The sequence below is a fragment of the Panthera uncia genome, chromosome B1 (genome assembly GCF_023721935.1).
Source record: "Panthera uncia isolate 11264 chromosome B1, Puncia_PCG_1.0, whole genome shotgun sequence".
Lineage (NCBI taxonomy): Eukaryota > Metazoa > Chordata > Mammalia > Carnivora > Felidae > Panthera > Panthera uncia.
In genome coordinates, this window is record NC_064811.1 from 34,156,152 (window position 1) to 34,167,673 (window position 11,522).

Genomic DNA, 11,522 nt, shown 5'->3' on the forward strand with positions numbered 1-11,522 from the left:
TTTAGAGTGTGTTTCTTAGTTTGTCTCTCTCTTTTTCCCCTTTGCTTGTTTGTTTTGTTTCTTAAATTCCACATATGAGTAAAATCATATAATATTTGTCTTTCTCTGACTTATTTTGCTTAGCATTATACTCTCTAGCTCTATCTATGTCATTGCAAATGGCAATATTGAGATTTCATTCTCAATAATACTCCATTGTGTGTGTGTGCATATATATATATATATATATATATATGTATATATATATCACAGCTTCTTTATCCATTCATCTATCGATGGACACTTGGGCTACTTCCATAATTTGTAATATAGTCATATATGTGTTTCTTTATTAATATATTAAATAACAAGATATAGTGGCTAGTCTAGTAATTACCATGATTTCAAATTAATGGGGAATATAAATGATACATTGAGATAGTTTCAAAAGCTCTAACGTGAAATAAAAATATCTATGACTTCCATTGGTGACAGTCACAGGTACTAACAAAATGTGGCTTTGTGGCCCACATTGATCATGAACAACATTGCTCAGTTTCAGGTAGAGATTACTAAAAAGTCTAAAAAACCAAGACTAACACGATCCAAAATGTCTACTGTGGTGCTAGGGACATGGTTATAGGCTGTTTGCGGATAATCCTGCCTACTGGCCTAGGGAAGTAGTAGGTCGTTGTTTTCCAATATGGAGGTACCACTGGGTGGAGGCATTCAGTCATTATTTATGCATGTAATTTTATGAATACTCACTCTAGAATCAAGGCTGGAAAATTAAGGATTCAGGTGGGCTTTTCCCATTTGTGCCACCTATCTGTCATGTCAGGGATAAATAAGCCTAGAGGTTGACATCTACTCTTGACATCCATTCTGATCCACTGGCCGATGTTCCATTCTTCATAGACATAACTGTCTTTTTTCCTTTTGTGTTCCATACCTCTGCCTACTCCTTGTCTTGTTCACTTACCAGAAAGATACCATGAGCTATAAATACGCTGCCTTGCAGAGAACATTCTCCCTCCTCCTGGGGATCCCAAAGCCTGCCCCCTTTCAGGCCTTGAACTTCATTTCGAACCTGGCTGGGATACTTATCCCAACACCACTCCTCCTGTTGCCCTTTCTAACTTTCACTTCCCTTTCTGAGTCTTTTTGCAAAATGAGATCTCTTCCTGGGTCTGGAAAGGTATGATTTTGTGGGCTGAAATGAATTCTTCCTCTTGCAGAGACTGTAAAGAACATGGGTTGTGGAGACAAACCAGATGAGGTTGGCTTCCTGCTGTGTGATCCTGTCCATGTTACCTAACCCCTCTATGCCTCCTAAGAGGAATAACCCCAGTTTCCTCCTAAGAAAAAAGTGGGAACAGTATTTTTTCCAGGGGGCAGTTGTGAGGACTAAATGCTTTAAAACTTGTAAGCTTAAAAATGCCTGGCATAGGGGTGTCTGGGTGGCTCAGTCAATTAAGCATCTGACTCTTGATCTTAGCTCAGGTCTTGATCTCAGGGTGGTGAGTTCAAGCTTGAGTTGGGCTCCACATTGGGTTCTGTGCAGGGCACGAAACCTACTTAAAAAAAATGTCTAGCATATAATGAGCACTCAGTAAATATTAGTAGTTATTTTGTCAGCCCTTGGCTGTGACTGTTACCCTTAGCAAAGCTTTGCATATTCTTCACACTCTGTGTTCCTGGGCCACTGACTTCAGTGACAATTGAGGGCTCTTTTTAACCTTCTGAAGCCTGGGCTAGAGAGATCAAGAAAGGATCTAGAAGTTTCTTCGTCATCATCATCATCATCATATCTGACATTTGCTGAAAACTTCCTGCTATGCTGGATGCTTGTACATTTTATTTCATTCCACCAACAACCCTACAAAGTCTGTATTATTATTCACATTTATAGTTGATGCATCAGGCTCAAAGGGATTAAGTTACTTGCAGTCCAAAGTCATGTGGATCTTTTCCCTGAATTGAGGATCATCTCAATCTAGTCACAGGCTGTATTTCTAAGGATGTGGTATGGCCAGAGAGAAGCAACTGGGTGAGTTGTAGACAGCTACTATTTGCTTGGTTACCTGCTGTCCTCAGAAACCACTCTCTGGTTCTCTGTACTCAGCCATCTTGAAGGAGACTTGGCTTAGAGGTGGCCATCTGGCATCAGCTCATGCAGCTTTTGTGAAGTCACATGTGGTCCCGCAGTTGCCAGGAAAAAGGATGCCTTGATGAGCCAAAATGCAAATTCTTTAGGAGAGGAAAAGTGGAAGTGAGCTTGTTCACACTGTGCAGGGCTCCAAGGAAATGACACAACTCAAGAGACACAGTGTCCTGCCACTAGGCTCCATCATATTACAAGGGCATTATTTTGCATTTGATCATAAACTTGCCTCCTAATAGTTTGCCTCGTTGACCAGTAAGAGAGGCAGAGGTGACCCAAATTAAAAAAGAAGTTAATATTTAAAATACTGAAGCTGGGTGCTTCCAGACACTAAAAATGCAATCCGTTGGGAAGCCAAGGCAGTACGGGGATGGGAAGCATGTATTATTCCTCATTAATCTCCAGAGTTTCCCTTATCCTGGAGCTAAGTTGCTCAAGCAAGTCAAGGCCAAGAGAAGGGAATTTGGGGATCTTCATCTAGTTTGCACCCATCTGAAAGGATTTCTAGGACTTTCACTGAGGTTTCTAAAATCTCTACTTTGGCTATTTGTTTTTCCTCTTCCTTCTTTCTCTTTTGTTCCTCTTTCTGCTTCTTGTTTTCTTTCTTTCTCCTGGTCGTAAGTTGTCCAGAATGCCTGCTCACTGTTCTGGCCATCAGCTTACAGTGGCCCTCGATGCCTAAGGGAAGGCTAATTTTCTTCTAGCCAAGCCTGGGACTGGGTTACCTGGACTTTGAATGTTCTTTTCCTCTATAAATTCCTGTCCTACTTCTTGCCTCTCCTAGACCTTGTAAATTACACTTACAATCAAGGGATGGGGTCTAAGGGATCTTGCAATTGTTGGCATTTTAGATCAGCACAATTAATGCCATTTCTTATGGAATATTGTCTTGGGAGTTTGCATAGAGCATTTAAAAAGATTTAAAAAATTTTTTTGAATGTTTATTTTTTTTAATTTTTAAACATTTATTCATTTTTGAAAGGCAGAGGGAGACAGAGCTCGAATGGGGGAGGGGCAGAGAGAGAGGGAGACACAGAAACAGAAGCAGGCTCCAGGCTCCAAGCCGTCAGCACAGAGACCGAGGGGCTCGAACTCACGGACCGCGAGATCATGACCTGAGCCAAAGTCGGCTGCTTAACCAACTGAGCCACCCAGGCGCCCCTGTTTATTTATTTTTGACAGAGAGAGAGACAGAGCATGAGCGGGGGAGGGGCAGAAAGAGAGGGAGACACAGAATCCAAAGCAGGCTCCAGGCTCTGAGCTGTCAGCACAGAGCCCGATGCGATGCGGGGCTTGAACTCACAGACTGCGGGATCGTGACCTGAGCCAAAGTCGGACGTTCAACTGACTCAGCCACCCAGGTGCCCCAAAAACAGATTTTTTAGACTACTTAAAAGTCCTTTAGAAACACTATTAGAAGTTAGATAAAATCCAAATGTTTAAAAATTCTAAAGGAAACCTGCCTGATTTGCTGAAAGCCATATTTGGATGCCTAAGGTGAGAAGCTTTGATAAATTCAAGCCAGATCAGCAGCTAATCCTCAGGCCAGAGGAAGCAGACTATGGACTCTCCTCAAATGAGAACTGAGTCATCTATTGGTAAAGCCTGGAGAAGTACCATACAGGCTTCTGCTTGAAGAAGGTTGACCAACCAAACAGTTCAAGGAAGAAGCAGATTCCATTTTGGGGCTGTGATGATGATTCCCTCCTTTCAAAAGGGGATCACTGAAGCTGCCAGCACTCCCCCCTCAACACACACACACACACACACACACACACACACACCTATTCCCAAGGTAGTCCCAATTCTGGAACCTTCCTGTTTGGGTTTCTTTTTTTTTTTTTTTTTTTTTTTTTTAATTTTTTTTTCAACGTTTTTTATTTATTTTTGGGACAGAGAGAGACAGAGCATGAACGGGGGAGGGGCAGAGAGAGAGGGAGACACAGAATCGGAAACAGGCTCCAGGCTCCGAGCCATCAGCCCAGAGCCTGACGCGGGGCTCGAACTCACGGACCGCAAGATCGTGACCTGGCTGAAGTCGGACGCTTAACCGACTGCGCCACCCAGGCGCCCCTCTGTTTGGGTTTCTTACAATGTTGTTCAGTGGTTCTCATATCCTCTATAGAATTCATTAAAACACATAAATTGCCAGGCTGCACTCCCAGAGTTTCTGATTCAGTAGATGTAGGATGGAGTCTAAGAATTTGTGTATCTAACAAGTTCCCAGATGATGCTGATGCTGCTGGTCCAGGGACCATACTTTGGGGGGACCAGTGGGGTAGTTAATGTTCAGGCTCTGTAATTAGAGTTCCTGGGTTCAAAGGCTGGCCCCATCACTCATACAGTAGAGACTCTAGAGCAAGTTAACTTCTTTGTCACTTTAGCATCTCATCTGTTTATAAGAAAATGAGTATAGGAATATTACCTGCTTTGTGGTGTTGTTTTGAGGGGTAGATGAGATAACGCATGGAAAGCACAGATAGCTACATGCAAGTGCTCACTAATTTCGGTTGTTGCCAGTGTTATGTCTCCAAACACACCAACCTTGCAGAGCTGTTCTCAGGCCAAGGCCTTCCGGATCCACTTGCCCACACAGAGACCCTCTGGTGTTCCCGGGTGCTGGCATTCTGCAAGGCTTAAGGAGGCTCTACCATTCAGACCTTACTAGATGCCCTTGGTCCTGAAAGCACCTGCACACGGAATCCTCACTTATGAGTCTTTCTCCAAGCTGGGTATTCAAAACCTACTTTTGTTGTCACTGAGTCCCCTGGCCTCAGTGTAGGCATCCATGTGAACATTTTTATCAACGCCCTAGTTGTGCTTTTATGTTTGGTGACTGCAAGACAAATAAACACAGACCAGAGAATCTTGCCTGCTATCCCAAGCACTAAATTTTATATTGGCTGAATTTGGATGTGTGCATTTAGACTCCCTAATCTGCTTGGGTTTCCAGAGCTACAGTGGCTTCTAGATATTTTGTACAATTTCCTCTTCCTCTGTCCTCCCTTATAATTTCTAAAATTAAATTAAAAAAAAATCAAGGAAAAGTCAGAAGAGTTCAATTGCTAGACTTGCTTTTTGTTTTTATTATCAACAATCAAGTTAATGGTACACTCTTGGAAAACTATATGCACATGTAGAAATATTTCCCTTTTAAATAGAAGCATTCATTATAACACATATAAATAAATTTGAAAATCTGAAACATAACTTATGACGCTTATGTTCACAAACATAGTCCAACAAGAAGAAAAAAGAAATCAGACAGACATGCACCTGATAACAAAAATATATACCATTGTCTGAACCTTGGTCTCTCTAAACACAAAGGAATTGAACCCGTGAGAACCTTATTACTCCATAAAGACACGCCATAGAGACTACAAGAAGAGAAAAACATTATACGGTCACGTAGAGGAGACGGTCTGTACTGATATTAACACGATACAATTGAGTCACAGAACACAGTTGTAGAAAGACACGGAAAAAGTTAAAGCCTCAACATTCAACTAATATCTATAGTTTGTGCCTTTTAAAATAAAAACAAAAACAAAAACAAAAAACAAATTCCAACAGAGATGTCTAATCTGCTTGAAGAATGGAATCATCAATATACAGTCCATCCACCATACAGGATGTGAGTCCATTTCCTATCAAACAGAAATGCAAACCGAGACACTTCTGCAAACTTGTGTGCACGCCTTTCTTTGCTCGGTAGGTTTCTCTGCAGCCAGTTGCGTGGACTGCAATTGACTCTAATCCAAAGCAGTGCCAAAAAGTTCGGTAAAAGCTGGTGGAAGAAGAAAATGCCGGTGGAAGAAGAAAATGCCGGTGGGAGGGGTGTGACAGGAAAGAAAAAAAAAAAAGGGAAGAATTGCGAAATAGGAGACCGTTCGCAGAGTTTGCGGATGAAAAGGCATCTCATGTATAGGGCATCTTTCAGGGCCGAGTGGCTGCAAAGATTCGGGGTTGGGAGTTGCAACTGTGTGGGGTTCCGATGCGCTAATGGCAGGATGGTGTTGGCGAGGTGGGACAGGCAGGTGGGAGCGAGGAAGTCACCTTGGCCGCGGGGACAGTCTGCACGAGTCATCGCCTCAGCAACCCGAACCCAAGGACACGAGGGGAAGGGGGGCTGGAAGGCACCCTTACTTTCCCTTGAGGAGGAGCCCCAAGGGAGTCTGTGCTGTCAGGAGGGCGCAAATTTGGGGGTTCAAAAGATAGAGCCCTCAGACGGTGCTAGCTTCAGCCTCCCTTCTTCCCCACCTTACTTGTTTTCCCTTGGATTTAAAAGCCTTTCCGGGTTGTTTGCTTGTTTTTAAAGTGATCTCTGCCTTACTAATTTTTTTTTTTTTTCAGTTGAGGGGATTGTTTACTTTTTTCTTTTCCTAAGCAAGTCGCTGAGTCGGTTGCGCCCCCCCCCCCCCCCATCTCTCCCTGTCACCTGCTCGGGCCACAGACACACATTCCCCGAGACAGACATATACCGACACGCAGACACAGCCCCCCTGAGAGTGCCCCCGAGTCCGGGCCGCGCTGCACACACCCCCCCGGTCAGCAGGCTGAGCCCTGGCCGGTCTGCGCGGCCCCGAGGCAGGTGCCAAGCCAGGGAAGTTTTGAGTTTTGTTTTGTTTGGGGGTTCACGATAGGGGGAGGAGTGGGGTTGAAATGGGGGCGCCATTTTCTCTTTATTCTTATCGCGATAACTTCGGGTTCTCGGTGAAAAGCCGCGGCAGCAGCAACGACAATAGGCTTGGGCCTACCCGCTCGCCCGCTCGCCCGCCCGGACCCGGCTCGCCCGCCGCCGCCGCCGCCGCCGCCGCCGCCGCCGCTGCCGCAGGATCGCAGATCAGAACATACTGCTCTTCACTAAGGCGGCTTTGGCACCGTTGGGTCTTTGGAGCGAAGATAGGACACTGGCGAAAGGGCCCCCGAGAGAATCCGGGATGGAGGTGATGGGCCCGGGGCCGGGAGCCCAGCCTTGTCCAGGGCCCCCGGCTGCAGCCAGACCACCGGCCGCTGCCGCCGCCGCCGCCGCAGCAGCCGCCGCCGCAGCCGCCGCCGCCGCCGCCGCGCCTCCCTTGCCGGGTTCACCTCCCGGGCCCCCGGGCCCCGCAGCCCCCGGGGCTCCTGCCGGGCTGGGCCCGCCGCCGCCGCCGCCACTCGCCCCGCAGCTGGGAGTGGGGTTGGGGTTGGGGCCGGGGCCCCCAGTGCTGTCCGGGTCGGTACTCTTGGCCTCTTTGCTCTCGTCGTCCCGGGACGAATCGGACTTCTTTCCCGAAGAGCCGTTCTTGGCCGCGGCCGCGGCGGCCGCTGCTGCCCGCTCCTGCTTGCGGAACTTGGCGCGGCGGTTCTGGAACCACACCTGGCGCAAGGGGAGAGGAGATGCGGTGAAGCAGCACGAGAAAGCAGGAAACCCGCAAGCCAAGCGCGGAGTAGGACGGCTCACGTTCCGCATCTGTTTGTTTTAAACTCCTCGCGCGACGGGGACCCCTGCGCGCACCCCGCCACCAAGTTCGCCCCCGCGGGTGCGTCTTCGGAGAAACTTTCTTAGGGTCACCTGAGCATGCCAGGAAGAAGGCGGCTTGCAGGAGATGTTAAAAGGCCCCCTGTCGCCGAGATTCCCTGAAAGGGAAGCCTTTGTATTGGCCGGCCTTTGCTCAGTCAATTTCTTGAGCCACCCCAAACTCTCCATACCACTCTAGGCCGCAGGTCTAAGGTTAAACCCTAATTGTTTGAAGGAGGGTATCTCTGGGTTTGACGCTCGCCGCCCATCCTGGCCTTTGAGCCCGAGGTAGCGTACAATGGGGCTCATCTGGAGTGGCGCCTGGCCAGCTCGTGAGTGCACCTGTGTCCCTAAAAGGTTAGGGTTAGCCGCGGTTCATGACCTTCATGGAGTCGCAGCCCCTTTGCAAATGTGATCCCAGTCATAGTTACCCGGGAAAGACACCTATACTCCACGGTTCCAAGTTAAAAGAACTTGAGTTAGGAGGCAGAAAAACAAAAACAAGAAACCCACGTATGATACGGGGGCAACGTCTGCACCCCCGCCACAAGGCATTTCCTGTCCCCCAAAGCCCTGCTCATTCACGTCCCAAGACCCCGAAAGTCTCTGCAGGGCTACCTGAGGTGGAAAACGCTTTGCAGCTGTGCACGTACAAACACGAGCGCACGCCCCAACCCTTCCTCGCGTGCACAGCCCTTCTGGAACTTGGCCTCTCTGTTCGGCCCTGGAGTCCCAGGCCCTCGTGTGGAGAGGCCCGGGTATTCCGAACCTTCAGGAGCACCGCCCGCTCCCCGCCTCCGTACCCTACCGGGCCGGGTGTGGCGAAGCAGGGTCGGTTTCCGGGCGCGCATACCTGGACTCGCGCCTCGGTGAGGTCGATCTTCAGAGCCAGCTCCTCCCGGGTGTAGATGTCAGGGTAGTGCGTCTCTGCGAAGACCCTCTCCAGCTCTTTGAGCTGCGCGCTAGTGAAAGTGGTGCGGATGCGCCGCTGCTTGCGCTTTTCGTTGAGGCCGCCGTGGTCGGTGAAGAGTTTGTAAGGAACTGGGGGACAACAGAGGGGACAGAGTGTGAGCGATACTGTCTGGAGCGCACGGGCCGCGGAGCCGGAACGTGGGGACTCCAAGATCCGGTAGCGCTGGAGCGGCCACCGACGCCGGCGCGGGAGACTGGCTGAGAGGAGCTGCGGAGAAAAACCGTGCAAATTAGTTATATACCGAAACAGGCAAACTCCGGGCTTTGGCAGGGTCCCTCTTGGCACGAGCACCTTTGGGTGGGTTAAAACAGCGCGCCGGAGACGACTGAGGGCCGGGGCACGGGATAGTGCTTTGAAGAGGAAAGACGAGAGAGGAAAAAAAGTCCAAAAACATCAGTCGGAATATCAGGGAACCAGGGAAGAAATTACCCCATACTCCCACTGTTGGAACTTTTCAATTCTCAGAAGTTGACCCTGCCCAAAAGTTGGGGGAAAGTGCTGCAAAAAATAATGATAATAATAAATTTAAGAAATAATCATAAAAATGACCAGCGAAAGAGGTGTGAGCCGCTGTCGGTTCTTAAAAAAAGAGACACTGCCAGTAATGAGCTTTACTCTTTGTTATTTAATTATTTTCTAAGCTTTACGTCTCATCGCAAAGTAAATAAATTATGCCTATCATTTTGGCAGCTTAAGATAATTTTGTTGGCGGTTCGGGTGTGACTAGGATAGTGTAACCCTGTAAGTGAATTACCCCTCCCTGCAATCGCTTCTAACGTGATAAATTCTTTCATTTGTGTAAGCAAATTTCGTTTGGTAAATACTAAACACATTTCCATTTTCAAATGCAATCAAGGCTTCCTATATACGAGCGGAAAGGCGGCTTCCTCCGCTGAGAAAGCTGGCGGTCCTTACCTGCGGCGTACGGACTGCTCTGGTGGTCCCTGAGGGTGCCGAGGCTGCAGGATCCCGGCGTGAGGGACGGGCAGCCGGACGTGGCCCCAAAAGTGGTCCTTATCGGGTTATACTGGAAGCCACTGGCCTGGCTGCAGGAACTGAAGTCAGCATAGGCTGAAGCCAGGCTCGAGGTGTCCATCCCAGCCATACAGGACTCGTAGGCAGAGGAATTGAGGTAAGAATATTCCATTTTATACATTGAAAAGGCTCTGGATGGCTCAGCCAAGTGGAAAAATGAAATAAAAGATGGGTATGGAGAAGGTGGCTGGAGTGGGGAGATGTGCACAGCTCAACGCCTGCCTCCAAACTGGCCTCCTTACTACCAGCAGAGCCTAGTTTTATGAAAAAGCCTCCTATGAGATGCCTTGTCTGAGGTCTCTAGAGCATATAGTCCTCATAATAAACTTGGCTCTTTCCACTTGGACAATAGCAAAGCGGTTGGTCTTATTGCTGGCGCTTTTTACATGACAATAACTCATCCGTCTATTGGGCTGGCACTGGGGAACTGAGCTGTCCAACCTCCCTATCATTGATTCCTGCATCTCTAATTAGAATTTAATACCACACCATTACGCACTGAGCCCCTGATCCTCCCTTCTAACCAGCTCCCTGCCCTTTAATTCAATCACACTACTTGGAAATAATGAAAGTTGGGTGACGATTCTCCCTGATCCAATTTCCCCGAGCTTTTAAGCCTTTTTAACTGATCATATACCTTAGGCATAAATTGAGATAGTGTGTGTGTTTTCCCTCTTCTTCGTCCTCTTTTTTTTTTTTTTTTCTCCCCCTCGGTTAGGGAGAAGAAACCTTGATGTCATAGAAAACCTGTTTTGTAAGAGCGTTACACGCTCAATTTAACAACAAGCCTACCCCCCGAAGTGCATGAAATGTTATAAAGGACTGGGACATTGGCAAGACTCAGGCGCCCTGTAACATAGAGTAAGTGGGCCAAGGGGGTTTATGTGAAGGATAAGCGGATTTCTTTAAAATACACCTGGTAGAGGGGGTTTAAAAAAAGAGAGCATCTTATAAATTGCATTTCTCGTCGCTGCTTAACGTGCTTTTTCTAGAGACTCCGCTTACACAGCTGTTTAAAAAATAAAACAACATCTGAGTAAAGCTCTTGAATGTGAAACATCTGGCTTGTCAACCGATGGCTTCTTTGAGGTCCGCTCTGGGTCTTTCTGCGTTAGCTCAAGGTTTGCATTTTTGTTGGTTTGGCAGTTCTGTGCGGTTTTGATTTTAATTACTCCATAGCTGGCAAGTGGGCAAGAAGTGTCCCCAAATGTGTCTCCTCTTCCATCCCTCTCGGGCACTCTCCTCTTTTATCACCTACACTTTTTCAGGTGCCCACAGCCCCCCACAGACCGGGGGCTTCGAAAAGAAGATTCCTGTCTGCTTGCCCTTCAGGTTTGTTGACCGCAGTGAGCACAATCTTTGCTCTTTAAATGCCCAGGCTGCAGGTCGGGCACTTTCCTTGTCCAAACTCCTCAGGCTCTTGGGTGCTGGCAGCAAGGTGCAGACAAAGAAGCGAGCAGTGATTTGTGGACCTCGGTGGCCCCATGATTTAAGCGGAGGGTAATTTTCATTTGGTTCGTTAGGCTCTAGCAGAATAAGGAAAACTATTTCATTAAATCCTTCCTCTCGGTGGACAAGAGGAGGAATGCTTAGTTGAATCGCCGTGTGGTGTAAACAAACCCTGGATATTTTATATGAATTAAATGTGTAGATAATTAGTTTTATTGCATTCATTACCCCCTTTATGTGCTCTGTAACAAGTCAGTAATTAAAGTAACAAACTCATAAAGTCTTTATAGGGGCATTTAGGCGTTCAGTGTTTGCCAAACTAAGTGGTTTAATTCGATGCTAGTGCTGGGGAGTGGATGGGCGCCGGCTCTCCACTGCCACCGTGTTTTATTGCGCACTAAACTGCAGCGGACGCTGTA

At 47.6% G+C, this 11,522-nt stretch overlaps 1 protein-coding gene across 1 annotated transcript; it reads right to left on the reverse strand.

The window, feature by feature from the left end:
• Positions 1–6,989: 6,989 nt before the first annotated feature.
• Positions 6,990–9,775, reverse strand: PHOX2B (paired like homeobox 2B). The gene is made up of 3 exons (XM_049631974.1): positions 9,535–9,775; positions 8,500–8,687; positions 6,990–7,505 (listed from the first exon to the last, which is right to left on the reverse strand). Exons 1-3 carry the CDS (start codon positions 9,773–9,775, stop codon positions 6,990–6,992), a joined length of 945 nt encoding a protein of 314 aa, XP_049487931.1.
• Positions 9,776–11,522: the final 1,747 nt, after the last annotated feature.

Coding starts and splice junctions, on each gene's coding strand:
- PHOX2B (XM_049631974.1), bottom strand. CDS start 9,775: ATGTATAAAATGGAATATTCTTACCTCAATTCCTCTGCCTACGAGTCC. Junction 8,688..9,534: donor GAGCAGTCCGTACGCCGCAG/GTAAGGACCGCC, acceptor GTTGTCCCCCAG/TTCCTTACAAACTCTTCACC. Junction 7,506..8,499: donor TCACCGAGGCGCGAGTCCAG/GTATGCGCGCCC, acceptor CCCTTGCGCCAG/GTGTGGTTCCAGAACCGCCG.